This window comes from Mustela nivalis (genome assembly GCF_964662115.1).
Source record: "Mustela nivalis genome assembly, chromosome: 4".
In the NCBI taxonomy this organism is placed as follows: Eukaryota; Metazoa; Chordata; class Mammalia; order Carnivora; family Mustelidae; genus Mustela; species Mustela nivalis.
The window spans coordinates 81,780,666-81,804,729 of NC_139023.1; the positions used below are offsets into that span (position 1 = coordinate 81,780,666).

The following is a 24,064-nucleotide window of genomic DNA, read 5'->3' on the forward strand; positions in this document are numbered from 1 at the left end:
CTGTATGGTTTTCACAGCCAAAATCTGGAAACAACCAAATGTTCATTAGCATTATAATAGATAAACAAATTACAATATATTTTATTTATGCACTGGACATGCTACACCTAACAACCAGTCCAGATAGAAAAAGAAAATCAGAGGGCTCAAGAGAGCTGTCTTCAAAAGGAGAGAAAAAGGAACCAACAATTAAAAACTACAGATAGATTATCAGATGTGTTTGAGCAAACAAAGGACTCTGGAAAAACTCAAAAGTTGTTCAAGGAATGTAATTCTAGTGTGATATATAGCTCAGCTATGAATTTTTTGATAGTAGTCATGATAAAGTAAAGTGAATATTACTAAGCCATTGCTGTACCCTTTCAGAGAAAATCAGTACAAAGAGTAAAAGAGATTATAGGAAATTCAAGGTCGAAGAAGGCAGGCAAGGGGGAAAAAAGCAATGAAACATGTAGATAGAAAGCACAAAAGAAACTGGTAGACATAAATACAATAGAACTGTAATGACAAATAGTAAACTTATCAGAAATGATTTAATAAATGTGAACACAGTAGACTACAGAGGTTATCAGATTGGATTAAAAAACAAAATTCAGGGGCGCCTGAGTGGCTCAGTGGGTTAAGCCTCTGCCTTCAGCCTGGGTCATGATCCTGGGGTCTTGGGACCCAGCTCTGCATCAGGCTCTCTGCTCAGCGGGGAGCCTGCTTCCCCCACCCTCTGCCTGCCTCTCTGCCTACTTGTGATCTCTCTGTCAAATAAATGAATAAAATCTTAAAAAAAAAATTTTCAGCTATATATGTATAAGAAAAATACCTGAAACAGAGACACATTAAGACTGAAAGAGATGACAAAAAAGTCTGTCAAAGCAAAATCTATTTAGCTTTCAAAAGTAAGCTAGAAATTCCTTAATTGATTTCATTTTTAGAAGGAAACTCTTATTTCTCATATTTTTTCCCTAAGGGTTTACATAAATTTTCCTCCCAAAAAGTGATTACCAATGTACTAAAATAATTGTAACAGATAATTATTAATTCTACCTCATTGATCTCTGCTCTAATCTTGATTATTTCCCTTCTTGTGTGTGGAGTTGGTTTAATTTGTTGTTGATTCTCCAGTTCTTTAAAGTGTAGAGACAGCTGGTATATTCTGAATTTTTCAACTTTTTTGAGGGAGGCTTGGATGGCTATGTATTTCCCCCTTAGGACCACCTTTGCTGTATCCCATAGGTTTTGGACCAAAGTGTCTTCATTCTCATTGGTTTCTGATAATTATTAATTCTAACAGATATTGCCTAATGACTTTTACACTAATTAATCAACACCTGAGAATCCCCTGTTCCTTTTAGCAAGCACTATTATTTTTTTACTAATCTCTTTGATAAAAGAAAATGATTTTATTTTAATTTTGCATTTTTCCAACTATAAATGTAGTGAGCATGTACTTCCTTTCTTGTCTTTGTGAATTATCCGCTATCTTTTGTCCATACTTCTATCAGGTTGCCTTTAGCTTATTAACTCTTACTTATGTTGCAAATTATTTTTCTTATGGCGTTATGCAAAAACATCCAAAACAATGTTGAATAATTGTGGCATTAGGTATTCCTGTCTACTAAACGGAAATAGCTCAAATATTTCTAATTCTGGGGAACCTGAGTGGCTCAGTGGATTAAAGCCTATGCCTTCGGCTCAGGTCATAGTACCAGGGTGCTGGGATCGAGCCCACATCGGGCTCTCCGCTCAGCAGGGAGCCTGCTTCCCTTCCTCTCTCTCTGCCTGCCTCGGACTACTTGTGATCTCTGTCAAATAAATACAATCTTTAAAAAAAAAAAAAATCAAATATTTCTAATTCTAAAAAGCAGCAGGAAACATTAGGTTAAAAGTCTTTATCATGGGGCGCCTGGATGGCTCAGAGGGTTAAGCCTCTGCCTTGGGCTCAGGTCATGATCTCAGGGTCCTGGGATCGAGCCCCGCATCGGGCTCTCTGCTCAGCGGTGAGCCTGCTTCCCCCCTCTCTCTCTGCCTGCCTCTCTGCCTACTTGTGATCTCTGTCTGTCAAATAAATAAAATCTTTAAAAAAAAAAAAAGTCTTAATCATATTCATATATTTTATTTCATTCCTGTTTTATCTTTAGTAAAAGGTAATGAGTGTCCCCTATCAAATATTCTTTTTCTCATTGTAACTATTACATTAAGTTCTACAGTGTTAAAATGTTTATCATTAAAATATACACATATTTTCAAATAAAGGTAGAGAAACAATGTATTTACCATTTGCGAAATTAATTTTAAAAATTTAACTGGCTCCTGAACAGGCAACATAATTTAAAAATGAGCTTACTAGTAACTTATTTTAAAATGAGTATTTAATTAAATAAATCAAAAGATAAAGCAACTTATCTCTGTATTTATTTTTTTTATAAAATGCATTTTCAGAAATATTTCATTAGAAACTGGTGCTACAAAAATAAATATAAAACAAATATACATGTTTACATCTGTTACTTACAACATAAATACACATTATTTACATGGTCAAAACCTCAAAAACTCCAGCATGTTTCTTCCATGATTCTCAACATGACTAAGAAGTAGGGAAAACAATAAAAAAAAGCATAAATACACCACACACCATTTATATTTTTGCTTTTAAAGGACTGTTCAATACAAATATATGAATACAAAGTTTAGGGGTATATGTTCTAAGAGCAAAGTTTAGTGTACTATTTTATCTATGGCCAGTACATTTTAGAAGTTTCATTCTGCTTTGTTCTCTCATTAGAATAAATCTATTACGATATAGATTAAAATGGTCTTTTGTAGAAAGGCTTTCTGAGGAAGTTATATCAAATAAAAAAAAGTCACTTTACTTGAAAGCCAACAAAGTTATTTATTAGACTTATGTACCTATAAGGAGCCTTAATTATTCAAAACTAGGAGCTGGATTAGAAAACATCAAAAGGATGGAAGAAAGACACTGTAATTTCTGTTTGATGTAATCTGGTAATTTTTCATTTTCTCCATACCTAAGTGAAGCAAAAGAAAAAAAAAAAGACAAAAACACAACTTAATTAATTTGTTCGTATGAAAGTACCAAAAGGTGTATACTATTTTTCAGTAATTCTTCAATGAAAGAGGCACCTCAGAAAAATCACACATATTAAGTAGATACCTAAATCAAGTTAAGCATATCATTTGTTTTCTTTTAAAATAGGGCACTTTATAAGTGTATTTAAACAAAAAAAGAAAATTAGGTCAAATACTTGAGCTGACTTGAAAACTAGATTCTTCATTAAACTGAAGGCCTTAATCTAAAGAACATACAAAACCTTATTAAATCATTTATTTCAACAGATAGAGAAAAGAAAATTATATAGCAAAGGGCTAAATCTCAACCATCATTTTAAGGGCTTACCTAGTTGTTTGACCATTTGGTGATATATAACTGATAGAAGATACTCCTGCCTGGACAACCAACTGGGACCCATCATTGAACTGAACCCACACAGCTCCACTAGTTAACTAGAAAAATATTAAGTATACAAAATTACTATACAGTAGAAGATTTAAAGTTCTTAAAAGGTACTCATGTTCAACAGGTTTTACAAATGGTTAAAAGAAAAAAAAAACAATGCTTGGAGTTCTTGGGTGGCTCAGTCATTTAAACATCTGACTCTATTTCAGCTTGGGTCATGATCTCAGGGTCCTAGGATCAAGCCCTTGTTGGGTTCCCCACTAAGCAGGAAGTCTGCTTGCCTCCTGCTGCACCCCCACTGCTTGCACTTCAATGTGCACTCTTAAATAAATTAATCTTAAAAAAAAAAAAAAAAGGCAACGCTCTCAGGAAACTACAAATGTGGGGCTGTGAAGTTAGTAGCATTGAGAATATTCATTCACATCTTTTCCATTTATTCCTTTAATAGCTATGACATTAAAATATTAAAATTATTCTAAATGAATCCAGTTTCCAATTCATTTCTACTACAATGTCTCAGTAGTTTTGTGTCCCTCCTGCCAACAGTATTTCTAATAAAGGAGAGATTTAGGAAATACAAAAGTAGTATTTTCTTGAATTAGGATTTCCCTCTCTTCTTTGTTCTTGGGCCACAGAATTTCTCTTCTGCCTGTACACTTTAGTCTTTGCAACTTATTCCTTTAGCCACTGATATTTGATATAGTCACTAATATATACTGTGGCACTCCAAACAGAAGAGAGAAGACATGGGCTCTGGAATCAAACAGACCTGAGTTTACACCAGACTCTGCCAACTACTGAGTAGGACCGGGCAAGTCAATCAACAGTTATAAGCCATAATTTTACTACCTATAAAAGGAGGTAACACCAACTTTACTGGGTTTTATTTTGGGGAATAACAAGACAATATACGTGAGAAACAATATAACAGGTACTGAACAAATACCGAGTTCTCTTCATTTATTTCCTACCCCTATAAAGATTTAAGGTGCATTTTTCTTCCCTGGCAAGTAAAAATTACATGTACTAAAAAAATGTACTATGCTCAAGTATGAAAGCTTCAGCTTTCAGATAATATATACATATAGGCTCAGACCTACATATAATTCTTTAAGTTTGAAACTCAATGTGGACTTAATTTTTAAATGCAAAACTTTTCTGCCAAAGGATAATAGATTACAAATAGTAATCTATTATTAATAGATTAATAGTAATAGATTACCAACAGTTTGTAAAACTTAAAAGTCATGAACATCATTCTCAATTACCAAAAAGTAGCCATTATCATGACACCTCTATTCTGTTTTGTTTTGTTTTAAAAATTTTATTTATTTGAGAGAGGGGAGCGGCATAAGTAGAGGAGGGTAGGGGGCAAAGCAGACTACTGCTGAGTGTGCAGCCCACAGCAGGACTCGATCCCTGGACCCTGAGATCATGACCTGAATTGAAGGCAGATACTTAACTGACTTAAGCCACCCAGGTGTCTCTCTATTCTGTTTTTCTTAATTTATTTTTTAAATTGAAGCACTGTTGACATACAGTGTTACGTTAGTTTCAGGTATACAACATAGTGATTCAACAATTCTATAGAGTACTTAAAGCTCACCATCTGTCACAACTTTATTACAGTATTATTGACTATATTCCCTATGCTGTACTTTCCACTTCTGTGACTTATTTATTTTACAGCTGGAAGTATGTACCTCTTAATCCCTGCTACCTAGTTAGCCAGTCCTCCTCCCCTCTGGCAATGACCAGTTTGTTCTCTGTATTTACAAGCTTCTTCCTGTTTTCTGTTTTGTTTTTTAGTTTCCACATGTGAGTGAAATCAAATATTTATTTATTTTTCTCTGCCTGACTTATTTCACTTGGCATAATACCTTCTAGGCCCATCCATGTTGTCACAAATGGCAAGATTTTTTTTTCCTTATGGTTGAGTAATATTCCATTGTGTATATACACAAATATTTTTTCATGTATGTATCTCTGTATATTTATTTATTAATTTTAAGTAGGCTCCATGCCCAAAGTGGGGCTTGAACTTATAGTCCTGAGATCAAGTTGCATGCTTTACAGACTGAGTTGGTCAGGTGCCTCTACACATACATCTTCTTTATCTATCAGTGAACATTTGGGTTTAAGACACTTGTTTTTAAAAACTTTAAAAACAAATCACTTATGCCTTACCAATTTATTAACAATACCTAGAGTTCTCCAAGTGTATACAAATAAAAAATGTCTAAAATTTTAATATAACCAATGTAAAAACGGTGTAAAAACTTTCTTGCAAAGAGAAATATTTAAACTTATTTACTTTTTTGATAATTGTCTAATGACTATGAAAACTAAAGAAATTCAGAGTGAAAAAATTCACTTTATAAAAAGCTTCTCACCTGTGTAGCCCAACCAACATTTTTCACAAAAACAGATTTCAAAAGTTGTGCTGATTTAGGAAGACAATCTTTTAGACTACTAGAAGAGATGTTTGTTTCAGAAGCTGCAGCCATAAAGCCATGTCCTTCATTTGTAACCATCTATAAACAGTAAAGTACAAGAAGATATTATTCCTTGGCATTTTTATAAGGCAACTTCATCAAAACTGAAAAAATTAGCTGAAAAAATCTTTGTTTAATTTATTTTAAAGAGAGAAGGAGAGAGAGCACGAGGCGGGGAGGGGAGGATAAGAGGGAGAAGCAGACTCCCCGCTGAGCAAGGAGCCCCACACGTTACTAGATCCTGGGACTTCATGATCATGACCTGAGCTGAAGGCAATCACTTAACCAACTAAGCAACCCAGGCACGCCCAAAATTTTTTAATAACAGAGTTAAGAAATGAAAATATAGGGACACCTGGGCGGCTCAGTCAGTTAAGCGCCTACCTTCAGCTTAGGTCATGATCCCAGAGTCCTGAGATCTAGTCCCACATCAGGCTCCTTGCTCAGCAGGAAGCCTGCTTCCCCCTCTCTCCCTTGTGATCTCTGCCACTTGTGATCTCTCTCTCTCTGTCAAATAAATAAATAAAATCTTTAAAAAATTAATTAATTAATTAACGCGTTAACCAAAAAATGTGAATATATAACCGCATTATGGAAAACTAGAGAAATACAGAAGAAAAAATCATACAGTTGCTGTTTTCATTTAGGTAGATTTCTTTTGTCTTTTGTTTCCCAAAGGCATAATTTTTCATAACTGCAATTGCAGTATATATGTACATGTGTGTGAGTATATACACACACAGATCTATTTCCCTAATGTTGCATTTTTCTATATTGCAATATAGTATTTATAGGCATGACAGTTCATGGAATAAAAAATTAATAAGTTTTTGTAAACAATGTTCTATCATGGATATTAAGGCAGTCGATATTTTATTAGTAAAAATAAAATGATTCATATAATAATATATTTAGCTTACAGGGGTAACATTTACACTGAGACCTGAAGGATGAGAAAGAATTAGCCATTAAGAGGTTAGGGAAAAGTTCCAGGTCCAGTGAATAGCATGTGAAAAGGCCTGTATGCTTGACTTACTTGAAAAACTAAAAGAAAGCATAGATAGTACAGGGTAAAGTAGGCAGGGGAGAAGTTGACATGATAAAAAGGCCACAGTAAGGAATTTAAATTTTATATGAAAGGCAAGAGGCAATCACTGAAGAGTTTAAAGTATAGAAGTTACATATATTCACTTACAGGAGGATTAAGCATTGGTGCCAGTTTTGAAGAAGCAGTATTATTTATCATTTTATTCAAAGATGCTCTATCACGCATCAGGTAGTTTGGATCCACAGAAGTAGGAGGTGATAAGGCCTTAGGTGAACTAGTATTTCCAGGTTTTCTGAAGGGGAAAGAAATGTCCAAATATATTCCCTTAAAGCTTTCAAATTACAGAAAACTTAAAAGTGTCCATAGTGTAAACACTAAACTTTTTTTTTAACATTTCTGACACATCTTAGCCATATTTAAAAAATTTTCAAACATTTACCTTCCTATAATTATTGGGAAAAAGGGAGCACTTCCACTTTTCTTTTCCTCCTCTGAAATTATGGATTCCAGTGTTAAGCAAATACGATGGCCCTATTTCAAAAGAATAGAGCTGTCATTATTTCACCTATCATTTGGAATCACTATTAACTTGTATGAAAAACCTACCATAACTAGGTACATACCTCATTTGCATGGTCCATATACATTTTTATTTCCCCTTTCAAGCTACTAATTTCACTTTCACTTTTTAAGGTATAAGATTTCCCAGTCTTTTCAATCACCTGAATTAAATCTTCGGTTTTGTGTATCTTTGCTCCTTAAAGAATAAAAAGAAAACGACTCTTTTATCATTTCTTTAAATACTCCTGTGTTTATACTCATTATCATGCTAGTGCATAAAGATTAAGGTATTATATTCACTCACTGATCATTAAAAAATGAGGCTGTGAATATATTCAATAAACATAAGCCATCCATTTTTTTCCCTTCATATATCTGGTGTAAGTCTGATACTTTTATGATATTTTATAAAATCACATCAGGCCGCCTGGGTGGCTCAGTGGGTTAAGCCTCTGCCTTCGGCTCAGGTCATGATCCCAAGGTCCTGGGATCGAGCCCCGCATAGGACTCTCTGCTCAGCGGGGAGCCTGCTTTCCCCTCTCTCTCTGTCTGCCTCTCTGCCTACTTGTGATTTCTGTCAAAAAAATAAATAAAATCTTTAAAAAAATAAAAAAAAATAAAAATCACTGATCTCATACAAAAACACAGTTGAAGGATAGCTATTATTATATGTATACTGTCTGAGTGTATGTGCTAGGTATCCCTTAAAAGGAGTTTTACAGATTAAAAAGTAAATCATCTTTAGATTTAGGAAAACATATTCTCTTGTTCAATCCTATCCTTTTGCCACATTTTTTTTTTAAGATTTTATTTATTTATTTGACAGACAGAGATCAGAAGTAGGCAGAGCAGCAGGCAGAGAGAGAGGGGGAAGCAGGCTCCCCACTGAGCAGAAAGCCCGATGCGGGGCTCAATCCCAGGACCCTGGGATCATGACCTGAGCTGAAGGCAGAGGCTTTAACTCACTGAGCCACCCAGGCACCTCCATTTGCCACATTTATAATTCTCTTCATTTGGTAAATGTCCATTTGAGTTTCTACTAAGAAGTAGGATATTTATTTAAGGTGATTCTGTACTATCAACCTGACTGTTATTAAATCTGAGCTAAAATGGGAAAGAGAACTAATATACATATTGGAGAATAAGCTGTTTACATAAATAAATTTGGTTAACATATTTAACATATAGTATACTGTGCTGTGTAACTAATTTGTATAAATATACAGCTTATAAACTTGTGGTGCTGAATTAAAAAAAAACTACTAAATTATAAACTAAAGGGGAAAAATTATCATTTCTAAATGGTACTTACCATCATAAAACCAAACCTCAAAATCAGCATCAGGGGAATTCTCCATTAAAATGCATTTAGCATATCTCGAAAAATAAGTGATTTTGGGTGATTTAGATCTTACAAGGTGTACAAATCTGGAAGCATATTGATATTTTCGCCAGTACTTCTCTAGGGAAAAAAAGAAAAAAATTACCTAATAGTGGGAAATAAAGTGTTGACTTGACATATAAATTCCGTAAGTTTAATATTGATCACTACTCTTCCACAAAAATTCAAGTCGATAGGTTAGAAACCTCATTACTAAAATAAAGATATCTTAGTCCTGCAAGTCTATTATTTTAATGAAAACTAAAGACAATATAATACAATCCCCAAGAAGTATATAACAAAATCCAATGAGTAGTACCACGATAATTAAAAAAAAATCTCTTCCCCTGAATCACTGACTCTTTATTATAAGTAATGATTCTAGAAATGTTTTAACAATTGAAATGAAAAAATTTCTACCTGAGATATCAGAATCAGAATATCAGAAAAAGATGTAGTTCTTTTTATGTTAGTAAAGCATAGAGTTTTGTGGTCCTAATATTCAAAAGTCAGTTTTTACAATTTCCTGGAACTATAGTCACTTACAGTATTTAGTCTTGTTCTGTTTTGATTTCTAATAGGATTAGACAGCTTTTCTTGTTTGATTCTAAAAGTCACTTCAGTGAAGGCTTACTATTCAATATTTAATTCCCCTATCCATAAAATCCAGAAGCTGAACGAGAAGTCAAAATTGGTTAGCCATAATAACAGATGGTCATTTATGGAGCATAATAATGGTTTTAAAAGCCAAAAATTGATACTTTATGTTGAATTTTAAACAAGATTCTTCACAAATTAGTAACTAAACAAGAGTACATATTAATTTGTGTGATATATGACTAATATTCCATAGTTTTTGCTTAAATATGTGATAACAGAGTATGAATAAACATTGGATTAGTAAGGTACAACATATATCTCACCACATATAAAATATGAGAACATGAGTTATAGCCTGGTTGAAGCAAGAAATTTATAATCTATGATATCCACACATATAGAGTTTACATATAAATAAGTGCATTATCTAAATTTATTCCTGATAAATTTACATACCTGGTAAATTGTCAAAGCAGTACCTACTGATGTTGTCAGTAGGGGGTGGTGGTCTGTCAGCAAGAGGAAAACCTCTTCCGTCATTGGGATAATAAATAGTAATCTGTCAAAAAGTTTTTTAAAAATTCTAATTATATGCCATTAAGTTAGAGAGCTATATTTCACTAGAAAAATTATGAAAAAGAGCTCACATGTAAAATTCAATATTATTTTATTGAAAATGTTAAATATTTTCTAGAAGTAATAAAGTTTAGATTTTGCTATAAGTTATAATTATTTTAAAAACCTCATTAATTAAATATATGTAACATGGTATTTCAGTTTTTTAATTTCAGAGATATTATCATATTAAGAAAACCAATGTTTAAGTATTTTAATGATATCCTTGTAGAATGAACTGGAATGCTAAATGTTTAATGATGATTTAAAATTACAAAATGAAGTAAAGCCATATTACCATATTTCCATCACTAGATATTTGAAGAACTTCTTTCACATATTCTTGTGATGTATGTTCCTTTAGAAGCTCCACACATACCTCCTCTGAATCAAGTATGCTAACCTAAAAAACAAGAAGGTAACATTAGTAACAATTCTCTTGTTTACTATAATAGCTCTGACATATAAAATATTTAAAAGTACTTAACCATAGCAAAAATTCAAGTCAAAATCAAATGGCTGCTTCTCTCCAACAGTCTACACCAGAGCTGTATTTGAGCACAATTGTGAAATATAAGGAGCAAAGGTAAGAAGGCATAATTAAGTGTGAAATGATAACCAGTGAGTAAAATGAAAGCAGAAGGTAGGGGTGGAGAATAAGGGCTTTAAAAAGACAATAGCAAGCCAAACAAAGGCAAAACTGGGTGAATAGAAAACAAGGTACAAAGAGGAAGAAGATAGAATTAAAAAATAAAAATTGCTATTTCCAATTCATACATCAATGTAAACTCTAAACTTGATTTTGTATATATTGTTTTTCTTTAGTTCCAAATGTTAAGAAAATTTTTTTTTAGTTTACCTTTTTGATGAGACTAAATACTGAAACAATTAAGACAAAAGCAAAAAGCAGTATTAAATATTAATTCAGTAACCGGAATTGTGAATAAAATAATATTTAACACAGTATTTAGCCACTGTTACTTTTATTTTTCTTAATTTTTTTTTTTAAAGATTTTATTTATTTATTTGACAGACAGAGATCACAAGTAGGCAGAGAGGCAAGCAGAGAGAGGAAGGGAAGCAGGCTCCCTGCTGAGCAGAGAGCCCAGATGTGGGGCTCAATCCCAGGACCATGGGCTCATGACCTGAGCCAAAGGCAGAGGCTTTAACCCAGGCGCCCTCCCATTGTTACTTTTAAATGTTTCTCATTATCAGTAATTTAAAATTCAAAGCTTATCAGTATCAATTCACCATTCTTAAAGTAGCTAATAGAAAACATTAGTAATTTTTCCATAAATTCCTAGTCTTTACTTTTAAATCAGTTTATCATGTAAATATCAAAAGTACAGGAACTAAAAGAAACATATTGGATATAAGAAACCACATACTCAAGGAAAATATCAAATAGGAATTTAGAAAAATGATAGACATACCACAGCCTTTTTGGTTTTCTGTCTAATCGGTTTTAACCTGTAAGCAGTCAAAGGAGATGTAATGTCTCGTAGCGTACGTTTCTGATAACCCAATGGTGGCTCCATACCCCTAGTTTTGCTTTGCTCAGAAAGAGGATCTGAGCCAAAAATAAATTCCTGTTGAATTATCTCAGGTTTACTTTGAAATGCAGTCATAAATTTCATGGTATTCAACTGTTTTGCAGGATGAACATTATCAGAAGCATCAGAACTCTTTTTGGCTCTCGTATCAGTCCAAACATTTCTTGATGTGTCCTGCAAGTCTGGATGGCCTTGGAAATCTCTTTTTGGGCTAATGCTGTTGTGCTCAGTAGTTTCTCTTAAATGATCTGCAATATACACAGATTGAAGCAAGTTAGTGAAAATGGAAAAAAAAAAAAAAAACAAGTCTACACAACATAATGTCATACTGGTATAATTTTGTTTTGAAGTAAAAAAGAAATCTAGTAAAAAAATGTTTATAATATTTCTAACAAATAAGGAGTTTTAAGATATGACATAATACAAGAATGACTTTAAAAGATTTTATTTATTTATGCGAGAGAGAGAAACAGAGAGAGCATTAGCTTAGGCAGGCAGGACGAGGCAGAGGAAAAGGGAGAAGCAAGACTCCCCACTGAGCAGGGAGCACGATGTGAGACTCAATCCCAGGAATCTGGGATCATGACCTGAGCAGAAGGCAGATGCTTAACTGACTGAGCCACTCAGGCTCCCTAAGAATGACCTTAAAAGAACATTTTAATCCAGATTGCAAAGATATACCTTTATACTCCTAAAACTAAGAAAAGATATTAATATGAAATTTGTTTTTCAGTCAAGGCAAAATTTAGGGTCACTTACTAATTCTAAAACAAGTAACTGCCAGTGTTCCAACAAGTACAGGTAATCATTCTATGTAATATGTAAATTTACCTCTTTAAGCTGAGGACTGTCTGACCATCTTTACTTATAAAATATGTAAATAAAACCAAAAACAATATATTAAATAGTTGTAATGTTATTATTAATATTTACTATTATGAGTGTATTTGCACCACATTTTTTTTTAGATTTTATTTATTTATTTGACAGACAGGAGATCACAAGTAGGCAGAGAAGCAGGCAGAGAGAGAGGAGGAAGCAGGCTCCCCACCGAGCAAAGAGCCCTATGTGGGGCTCCATCCCAGGACCCTGGGATCATGACCCAAGCCGAAGGTAGAGGCTTTAAGCCACTGAGCCACCCAGGCGCTCCATTTTGCACCATATTTTTTAAAAGCTCTTGTTGAATTTTACCTATTTATATTTTATATAGCTTTACAGTTCACACAGGAACATTAATTTTTTAAAGCCCCTTAAGTAATTAGGCTATATAGATCTCTATAAGGCAATTTTTCAAATGCTAAACTCAAAAATATATATTGCATTTTTTCCCTAAATGACTTGTTAGTGCTTTCTTTCCTCCTTCTCCCATGACAGAAATATTTTGTACCAAATAATATACTTTAAAATTGCAGCAGCACTACCAGATTATAAACAAACTTATTTCTCCATCTCAGATATATCCCGATTACCAAATAAAAGTATCTATAAACACAACAGAAGGTTAAATGCACAATTAAGAACATGGCAATTTTATAGTTTAAAAACCATAAAATTGAATTACCATCACGAAGTACACATAAAAAGATTAATTCCCTTTTGGGCTCTTGAAAATAATGTATTTTTAAAAAGAAAAAAACAGATGGTTGAGGTAACATAACAACTCTGCTTAAATTATAGTCATATTATGTATTCTCTGTCTGAAGTAATATAATACTTAGTAAGAAATGATCTCCTCCTCCCCATATGTTTTCTTTATTATTCTCTTTTTTTCCATGGTATTTCCAACCCACCTTCTGGGAGTCTGTTGTGTTTATTAATAAGAAATGTTGAACTGTCAAACTCTAAATCTAAAATAATGACTTGGATGACAGCTGTTTTTTTGTTTTTTGTTTTTAAGATTTTATTTATTTATTTGACAGACAGAGATCACAAGTAGGCAGAGAGGCAGACAGAGAAGGGGGAGGAGGCAGGCTCCCCACTGAGCAGAGAGCCCATGTGGGGCTTGATCCCAGGACCCTGGGATCATGACCTGAGCCGAAGGCAGAAGCTTTAACCCACTGAGCTACTCAGGCACCCATGGATGACAGCTGTTTAAAAATGTTTAGGTTTTGGGGTGCCTGGCTGGCTCAGTCAGTAGAGCATGTAACTTTTTTTGTTTGCTTTTTTTTTTTTTAACAGATTTTATTTATTTGAGAGAGAGAAAGAGCATAAGCAGGGGGAGGTGGAAAGGCAGAAGGAGAAAGAAAAGCAGGGGCCCGACGCAGGGCCTGATCCTGGGACTCTGGATCAAGACCTGAGCCAAAGGTAGATGCTTAACCGACAGCCACCCAGGCGCCCGGAATATGTTAACTCTTGATCTCAAGTTTGTGAATTCAAGCCCACATCGGCCTAGAGTTACCTTAAAAAAACAAAAAAAAACAAAACCCATTTAGGTTTTAATAGCTGTGTACTTCCGTGTATGTAAAGTCCCATGTAAACCATGATGTCCTCATTAGCGTCTACTTAAAAAATAAGGTCAGTCATCTTTTGATTATTTTATATGTGCTGACAGTATGTGCTTCTTACAGATAGGATGCAAGAACAGAGATAAGGAATAAAGAGTACAGTTCATGAGCCAAACCGCTTGTACTGGAATCCTGGCTCCTCTGCTTTTAGGCGGTGTAGCTTAGCAAATTAAGCTCCGTGCAACACAATTCCTCATGTGTAAGATGGGGCTAATATTATCTTTGTATTTTTAAAAAGATTTTATTTATTTGAGAGAGAGAGAACAAGCAGTGGGGAGGGGCAGAGGGAGAGATAGACAGAGAGAGAGAAGCAGACTCCCCACTGAACAGAAAGCCGGCTCTATCCTAGGACCCGGAGATCATGCATGATCTGAGTGGAAGGCAGATGCTTAACCAACTGAGCCACCCAGGCACCTCTATCTTCATATTTATTGTGTGTGAGAATTTAATAAGTTAATATTTGTTAAGCATTATGGACAGTAGCTGATACAGCAAATACTCAAAATGAGTAAAGTTATTATTACTGTTATCGTAATATAGTTTACTGAAAATGTATTATTATTTTTTTTAAATGTATTATTTTCTCAAGAAAACCCAAACAGAAAACTCACCCTTTATTTGCAGATTCCCAAACCACTGTTGCACCATTTCAGTCTGAGTTGTCTGGTCTGGAAATGGAAAAGGAGTTTTCCCTGGACAAAGACGATTGGAGCTAAACAGAGGAAAAAAATTCTGATAAACTAATAAAAAAATTATCAGGTAATAACTTCTGATGATAAAAAGATTTTAAAAATCTTTTGATCTGAATACTTAAACTGAAGCTAAATTTCAAGACCAAAATGCCCATGTAACAAAGTTTCTATATGGCTACTGCCCTCTAGTAATTTAAGCATAAAAATAAAAGATAAGAAAAAGGAAAAAACACTACAAGCATTAAAAAATGAGTCTTAATGTTAATAACATGATTACTCATCATTGGCTCAGCTGTGTGTGTGTGTGTGTGTGAGAGAGAGAGAGAGAAGGGAGAAAGAAGGATAGAAAAAGAGAACAGTTATTATCAGAGTACTTTAGGGATCAGACACATTTAATATGATACTTTGCACTGGAGACCTGCTGCCTATAAAATAAAAATGAAACAAAATTCTCAAGTATTAAACACATTCATGAGCACATACACTTATTATGAAATTGTTTCTTAACTACAATTAAAAAATGATCATTCTGATTCTCTAATAAGAAATAGAAATCATAGCTAAGAAGTACCCCAGGAACATCTGACAATATAAGAAAAAATTAACCCTCCTTAGTTAGATGCAGTTCCCTACGTGTGCTGATATAACATTTATAGAAAAATAAAATGCTTTTGATAGAATTCTTACCAGGCTTGATCATTATCAAGTCTTTCAAAAGATCCAGAACTACTGGATGTCTTTTCCTTAAAGAAATGCAAAATATTGACATTGCTGTTTGTAGGTGAGTATCTTTCTTCATTTTCATCTACTCCTGATCTTTTGGATTTTGAAAGCATTTCTGCTGAGTGACATCGTTCCATTGTTTTGGCTTGAGACTGACTATTAGAATTGCCAGATCTATCAGAGGAATGGGCTCTACGAAGGTATCGAGAATGTGGCCTTTCTTCCATATCCTGGGTTACTCTTTGCCTCCCATTATTACCGGTTTCTTGTTCTCGATTTCCCCACTGAGTATAAAGACTGCTTCCATCTCCTGAAGAGGAAAAATCACTTGAATTTTTATTCTTTGGAAATATAGTCACTTTATTTGGGAGTGGCTGACCAATCAAAAGTCTTCTCCTATCAAAGAAACTACCACTTATACTGGTACTGGAAGAAGCTGTAATTGCAGTAGAAATTGTGGCATGTCCACTATCAATTGAGTCTTCTACAGTTCCTAAATCTTTACTTTTTGTTGAAGAATTTCGGGACATAAAAGGATGGTCTAATATTGAAGACAGACTTAAACGATCTGCTGGATTTCTGCGAAGTAACTGGTGAATAAGGTCCTTAGCCTCACTTGTCAAAAAAGTTGGCATTTCATAATCTGCCAATACTACTTTATTTAATGTGTTCTTGACTGTGTCAGTGTCAAAAGGAGGTCTCCCAATAAGCAATGTATAAAACATACAGCCCAAGGACCAAACATCAGATTCAAGTCCATGTGCACTTCGAGTTGCAATTTCTGGTGAAATATAATTAGGAGTTCCACACAAAGTATAGTGCTTCTCATGTGGCATTTTCAACTGAGTTGCCAGCCCAAAGTCGGCAATCTTGATGTTCATATTACGGGTAAGTAAGAGGTTAGAAAGTGTGAGATCCCGATGTAATATGCCATGAGAATGGAGATACAACATTCCTGTGATGATCTGGTGCATAAAGTGTCGAGCTGTTGGAATGCAAAAAATAAAATTGACAATTTAGAAAATCTGATTCAGTATTTAGAATCTTAGAATTCAGTTTTTAGAAACCCAAGTATATATGCCACAGTATTACATTAGAACACCAGCTTGCAGCTTAGTTCTACCAACCAAAATACTCTTTTGATGATAATTCCATAATATTCTTTTAAGTCCCTTTAAAACAACTGGGAACTCCTTCTAATCTTTGTCCTTTCCAACTGATGAGTTTTCTATATAGTTAAGGAAAGCTTAATTATATTAGCAACTGGGGGAGACTGGACTACCTAGGGTCTCTAGAAGTCCACAGCAATTAAAAGAAAATATTTATAATTGCACAAACAATTCATAAATGTATTATGATTGTTAAAAGGAAAAAAGAAAGCTAGTTCCTCTGATGTCCTCACAAACCCTCACAAAAAATAACCACTATTAATAATGTGTTTATACTGTTTTATACATTTGTGCTTATGTACATTTGTCTACCAAAATATACTGTAATAAATGCTTTAAAATATAAAAATGTATATATTTCTGCAAAGAAGACATCCAGATGGCCAACAGACACATGAAAAAGTGCTCCATATCACTCGGCATCAGGGAAATACAAATCAAAACCACAATGAGATATCACCTCACACCAGTCAGAATGGCTAAAATCAACAAGTCAGGAAATGACAGATGCTGGCGAGGATGCGGAGAAAGGGGAACCCTCCTACACTGTTGGTGGGAATGCAAGCTGGTGCAGCCACTCTGGAAAACAGCATGGAGGTTCCTCAAAATGTTGAAAATAGAACTGCCCTATGACCCAGCAATTGCACTATTGGGTATTTACCCTAAAGATACAAATGTAGTGATCCAAAGGGGCACATGCACCCGAATGTTTATAGCAGCAATGTCCACAATAGCCAAACTATGGAAAGAACCTAGATGTCCATCAACATATGAATGGATCAAGAAGATGTGGTATATATACACAATGGAATACTATGCAGCCATCAAAAGAAATGAAATCTTGCCATTTGCGACAACATGGATGGAACTAGAGCGTATCATGCTTAGCGAAATAAGTCAAGCAGAGAAAGACAACTATCATATGATCTCCCTGATATGAGGAAGTGGTGATGCAACATGGGGGCTTAAGTGGGTAGGAGAAGAATCAATGAAACAAGATGGGATTGGGAGGGAGACAAACCATAAGTGACTCTTAATCTCAAAAAACAAACTGAGGGTTGCTGGGGGGAGGGGGTTTGGGAGAAGGGGGTGGGATTATGGACATTGGGGAGGGTATGTGCTTTGGTGAGTGCTGTGAAGTGTGTAAACCTGGTGATTCACAGACCTGTACCCCTGGGGATTAAAAATATATGTTTATAAAAAATAAAAAATTATAAAAAAAATAAATATTAAAAAAAATATATAAAAATGTATAAAAAATACAGTTCTGTTACTCTTCCCCCCACTTCACAGAATTTCTTGAAATATTCTCATGTCAGTACACATATTTTCTCTTCTTAAAGATTTATTTATTTATTTTATGGGCACCTGGGTGGCACAGTCATTAAGCCTCTAACTCTTGGTTTTGGCTCAAGTCATGATCTCAGGTCAGGAGATGGAGCCCCAGTTTGGGCTCTGTGCTTAGCAGGGAGTCTGCTTAAGATTCTTTCTCCTTCTGCCCCTCCCTTACCCCTCACTCTCTAAAATAAATAAATCTTTAAAATAAAGATGTGCTAATCTTTTTTAAAAAGATTTATTTATTTGAGAGACAGAGGCAGAGAGAGCATGAGCAGGAGGGGCAGAAAGAGTCTCTGGTGTGGGGGCTCAATGTCAGGACCCTGAGATTACAACCTGCGCTGAAACTATGAGCTGGAGGCTTAACCAAGTGCATCACCCAGGTCCCCCATAAATTTTCATTTTATTTAATTGCTATCAATGAATAGTTGGTCATTTCTGATATTTCAAGATTACAGAAAACATAGGAATAAACATTTTGTACCCACTTGTTTTCTTATGTATATGTATGGCATGGTTCTCTATGTTAAATTCAAGAAGCAGAAATACTGGGATGAAGGATAAAATTTAGTATTTTAATACTTGCCAAACTGCCCTCCAAAAGGCTGTATTTTCATGCATATCCTTGTTAACATTGGGTAGTGTCAATCCAATGAGTTTAAAAAAAAAAAAAAAGGGGTATTCCACTATTTTATTTGGCACTCTTAGGATTACTATCGAGTTTAGGCATCTTTTTATTTATTTTTTGGCCATTTGTACTTTCTCTTCTGTGAAGTCTGCCTATATTCCCTACCCATTTTTCTATTGCATTACCTTAAGCATCCCTTTTATTTTTAATATTAAACATTAATTTGTCAGTCATATATTTTACAAATACTTACTTCGTTTTAAATTTGACTTAATCTTTTGTCATTCATGTGCTTAATGTTAATTAAGTCAAATTGATAATTCTTTTCCTTTATAGCTTTTGTAGATTTTCTTAATTAAGGCTTACTATTATACAGTATTACAAAAAATGCAAGTCACCACTAATATTTGTATAGCTTGTATTATTCAACTTGTATTACTACATTATTTTGAGTCAAAGAATATGAATATTTGCGGGGCGCCTGGGTGGCTCAGTCGGTTAAAGCCTCTGCCTTTGGCTCAGGTCATGATCCCAGAGTCCTGGCATCGAGCCCCGCATCAGGCTCTCTGCTCAGCCGGGAGCCTGCTTCCTCCTCTCTCTTTGTCTGCCTCTCTGCCTACTTGTGATCTCTCTCTGTCAAATAAATAAATAAAATCTTTAAAAAAAAAAAAAAAAGAAGAAGAATATGAATATTTGCATAACTCAATACATATGACCAAACTGCTTTTCAAATGGATTATATAGACTTAAATGTACCAAAAGTCCAATAGCAACCACATTCGTTAGCTTACCTACAATCTCAGTTATCAGGATAACTAGAAAACAATTATTTTTTGTGATGACTCATGGACCTTATTTGATACTGATCCAAACTGTAAAATAGTTATTTATGAGAAATTCTGGAAGTTGAAACTTACTATGCATTTGATACTGGGAATTACTGGGTATGATAATGACTTTGTGGCTATTATTATTTTTAAAAGTTTTTATTTTTTTTATTAAAGACATACAACAAAATATTTATAGATATAAAGATGGCTACAATCAGCTTCAAAATACTCTGGAAAATTAGGGGAATAAGAAGAGTACAAATGAAACAATTTGATCATGAATTGATAGCTTTGGAAGCTGAGGCCTCATTATACTGTTCCATCTACTATTTTTGACATTTTCTATAATAAATTATTTCAATATTTGTGTTTGACTTAGGAACTACTTTATAGACATCAATAACATTCTAAAAAGCTTTTCTCTAGAACTGAAAGGATACACACTATCAATGATTTAATTTAAAATGTGATTTTGGATTTAAAAAAAAAAAAAGGGGGCGCCTGGTGGCTCAGTGGGTTAAGCCTCTGCCTTTGGCTCAGGTCCTGGTATCGAGCCCTGAATTGGGCTTTCTGCTCAGCGGGGAACCTGCTTCCCCCTTCTCTCTCTGCCTGCCTCTCTGCCTACTTGTGATCTCTGTCTGTCAAATAAATAAAAAATTAAAAAAAAAATAAAAATAAAATGTATTTTGGGGAAAGATAACAAATTTCTCCTTTTACTTCTGTAATGTTTAAATTATTTATAGAACTTTACAGCTTTTCGAATTTTGAGAGTTGGGGGTCTCCCTTTCTAGCCCAAAGTAATAATTTAAACAGTTTTATTAAACATTACAAAATACCACATTCTTCAAAAACTAGTTTTTAAAGAGTAAAATTTATATACACAAAAGAAAAAAAGCAGCCACCTACCTTCGTTTTCTGAGAATGGTTTCATTCTGTTCTTTAGATACCTGTTCATTTCTCCATTATGGCACATTTCTAATACTAGATACACATAATTGTTATCTTCAAAATAATTATACAGCTGAAATGTAAAAGGGCATAGTAAATGATAATATACAAATATTCAATGTCCTTGGTCACTTTTATAAAATTTGTATTACCTCCAAGATAGAAGGATGTTTCAACTGGCAATGTATTTTCACCTCATTTTGGACTCTCTGCACCATTCCAGCTTTGTACATGGCTTTCTTATCTATCTACAAAAAACACAAAACATTTAAATGTTGCTGATGAACTTCCAAATGTGAAATTTTCAAAAGTTAACTTTGAAGAGAAAGTATACTTTAAAATATTCTTAAGTCCTTTTATCTACATCTTTCTGAGATCAATTTACTCTGTTGTCTGTTTTCCCCAAGCACCTAAGAGAGTGCTTGGCAGAGGAGACATTCAGTAAAAAAGTCTACCCAATGCATTCTAATATCCTCTCCCAACTTAAAAGAATTTAATAGCACAACAATCATATCTATAACAATAACAACAAAAATCTACCCAAGCTTTATTTTTTTTTTTTGTTTTTTCACCCTATTATTTTCTACTAGACAAGCTTTAAAATAAAACTTCCTTTTCCCTACTGGTTTAGATAAGTGATTCTTAATTTGCTTATGATACTATCATAAACAATCAAAACATAGTATTTTTTATAACAATCAAAACATAGTATTTTAGATTGTTAACAGTGTAATACAGAACTAGGCACAAATCCTACTCATTATTATAAACAAATTATTTGCTTTTCGATTTCTGTCAATTACTACAAGTTTGCATAATAACTAGTAATAGGTCTACTGAACATTAGTGAAAATAAAACACTTATTTAAGCATAGTCAAGGATCTCCTAAAACATCTGTAATGACAATCGCTGGACTTGGCATTATTGTTTTCTGCATAAGGGATGGGTTTCCCTCCACTCTTAATTAAAAAAAAAAAAAAAGCCTCATAGGTAAGAAGTTTCTTATATCTTAAGTCACCTCTCTAATTACTTGCAAAGTAGAGGTGAAAAGTTGGTTAATATATTCTTACCATTTTGATTGCTACTTCCAAACCAGTGTGAATGGACTCAGCTCTGTAGACACCAGCAAATGATCCTTTACCAAGCAGATTCCCAACTTTAAAATCCTTAAAAGTTAAAATTAAAGATAGGTGTGATGACTCACATGAGTGAAAAAGAAGAAAGATAGGAAGAGACTGGAAAAAGATGATAAAATGGACCAAGAGGGGAATATGAATTTAAAATTCAAGCAGGTATTACACCTCGATACAGCAGGAGTTTGGGGTGGAAAGCATGTTGACGCCTTGCGGAGATCCCTGAAAGTCCAGGCTGGGCTTCAGATACAGCACCCTAGTGGACTGTTTCCTCAACCTCAGCGCAACTTCAGCACCTTGCTCCCACCTCCAGCCAACCCCTGGGAGCAGAGGGCACGGCACGAATCCCGCCGCATCTCCCGCCGGAGGTAACCGCCATCCCCTCGGAGAAGGGGGTGGCAGCTTTGCCCTGTTTTAGCGCGGCAGACCCGGCGGGATAGCCCTGGTGTCTGGAGACGGACGGGCGGGGACGTGAGCGACTCACCTTGTCCCCCAACACCCCAGCCTGAGGGGCGGGACGCTCCGCCCTAGACAGCCAGGCCGGCGGTTGGGACGCTCCCAAGACACCTCGGCGCCCGCCCCACAGCCGTTAGATTCGCCTGGCCTCCTTTTTGCAGCAGTCTCGAGTCCTGCCACTCCAGCTATCCCACCCCCCCACCCCCCAATCTGCCCCGGAGAAGATTGCCAAGACTTTTCACCTCGATCTTCTCCCCGATGCAAGTCGCCATATTTCCAGGCTCAGGCCTGTGCTCCGATTAGCTTCCTTCACGCAGTCCCTTCGAGGCAGCGCTCCAAGCAGCCAGCCGGTCTTGGCGCCCATCAGGCTTGGCTCTCTAGGCCGCCCCTCCGGGCGACGGCTGCACAGCCACCGAAAGGCTTCTCCTGCACCTTCCGAGACCCGGGCGGCGCCTCCGCGCTCCCATTTTGAAAAATTCGCGCCGGTTGCCGTCCCTGCGGGGCTAGCTGTGACGTAAAGAGACTGGTCGATCTGGAGCGGCTGCGCTGGGCGCGCATGCGCGGCAGGCACCCCTTCGCGGCTAAAGGGGCTAGAACCGGAAATGCTCCGGCTGCCCTGCAGCCTCGCTAGGTTAGGTTGGCAGTCAATCTTTCAGAAGGTCGGGTTTACGGTGGATAGAAGAGCTGCCCTGAAATATGAGACAACTGGTAGGCTACTCACTTGAGAGTCTGGAAAACTGTCTTCGTTTCTATGAAGGGTTTAAGGCGATTTTAAGGGGCGCCTGGGTGGCTCAGTCATTAGGTGGCTGCCTTCAGCTCAGGTCGTCATCCCGGGGTCCTGGGATCCAGCCCCGCGTGGGGCTCCCTGCTGGGCGGGGAGTCCGCTTCTTTTTCTCCTGCTCCCGCTGCTTGTGTTCCCTCTCTCGCTGAGTCTCTTTCTGGCAAATAAATAAATAAAATCTTAAAAAATATAAAATGATTTTAAAAGTTCAAATGTTTAAATTTTGACAGAGCAGCACTGGAAAAAAAATCATTACCCAGTTTAAGCACACTTTACACCTCTGTGTTTATTCCATAGATTTTCATAACTGTAATGAAGGTGTATGGTGCTTTGAGAAATTGAACTCCGTTCTTTATTTTGGTGAATTGCTATTATTATTTGTATAGCAACTTATATTTAAGATATCTCATACTTTTTATGCAATGCATTGATTAAAGGAGACATCTATAAGGTTGGAGTGATCCACTGAGAAGACTGAGATATTTAATAAGGACTTAGAACGAACTACACCACAAACTTAGATACTGGTTTTTTTTTTTTTTTTAAGATTTTATTTATTTATTTAAGGGGGGGTGGTGCAGAAGGATAAGAGAGTCTGTCTCAAGTGGATTCCCCACTGAGTGGGGAGCCCCATGTGGGGCTCATTTCAGGACCTTGAGACCATGACCAGACCCCAAATCAAGAGTTGGATGCTTAATACAATGAGCTACCCAGGCACCCCTAGATCTTCTGCTTCTAAATGGAAAAAACTCTTTCTTCTACATTAATGGATACATTAAGTTTACATAAGTTTGCCTACCTGCAAGCTATAAAAAACTATTTAGACAAAAGTCAAAATTTCCCCTTCATTTCTAGAAATTCGTCCTTAAAGATTATATGTGATAATACTTGAGCAGTGGTTCAGGGTCCAGTCTTCCTTTTAGACTTGCTTTTACTGTTGAGTTTTTCAGAGATTCATATAATTCACTATTAATTGTGGGGCTTTTTGGAAGGTATCCTTTATTCCATTTATATCAGGTATTATACTGACTTGTTAAAAAACACAATTTTTCTTCTTTTGTTGTTTCTATTTTAATTCCAGTGTAGTTAACATACAGTGTTATATTAATTTCAGGTGTACAATATAGTGATTCAACAAT

At 35.4% G+C, this 24,064-nt stretch overlaps 2 protein-coding genes across 5 annotated transcripts in view; one reads left to right on the top strand and one right to left on the bottom strand.

The window, feature by feature from the left end:
* Nucleotides 1-2,384: 2,384 nt before the first annotated feature.
* Nucleotides 2,385-22,691, bottom strand: PLK4 (polo like kinase 4). 2 transcript variants are annotated; one of them, XM_082727560.1, is made up of 16 exons: nucleotides 22,387-22,691; nucleotides 21,626-21,721; nucleotides 20,707-20,802; nucleotides 20,513-20,627; nucleotides 15,609-16,629; nucleotides 14,841-14,941; nucleotides 11,606-11,973; nucleotides 10,471-10,575; nucleotides 10,014-10,116; nucleotides 8,889-9,038; nucleotides 7,639-7,772; nucleotides 7,455-7,546; nucleotides 7,163-7,307; nucleotides 5,866-6,006; nucleotides 3,413-3,519; nucleotides 2,385-3,023 (listed from the first exon to the last, which is right to left on the bottom strand). In XM_082727560.1, the coding sequence occupies exons 1-16, from the start codon at nucleotides 22,414-22,416 to the stop codon at nucleotides 2,921-2,923; spliced, it is 2,907 nt and encodes a 968-aa protein (XP_082583686.1). In that variant the 5' UTR covers nucleotides 22,417-22,691; the 3' UTR covers nucleotides 2,385-2,920. The 2 variants fall into 2 exon arrangements, with proteins under 2 accessions (XP_082583686.1, XP_082583687.1); XM_082727561.1 differs by lacking the exon at nucleotides 3,413-3,519 and having other exon boundaries at nucleotides 22,387-22,673.
* LOC309863077 (uncharacterized protein) overlaps nucleotides 22,692-24,064 on the top strand; it is a 185,611-nt gene continuing 184,238 nt past the window's right edge. The window contains exon 1 of one of the 3 annotated variants that reach the window (XR_014310881.1): nucleotides 22,692-22,775. The gene's annotated coding sequence lies outside the window, so the exon portion shown is untranslated. Of the gene's footprint in view, nucleotides 22,853-24,064 lie in introns of all 3 variants that reach the window. The other 2 variants (XR_014310882.1, XM_082727576.1) reach the window with 2 other exon arrangements.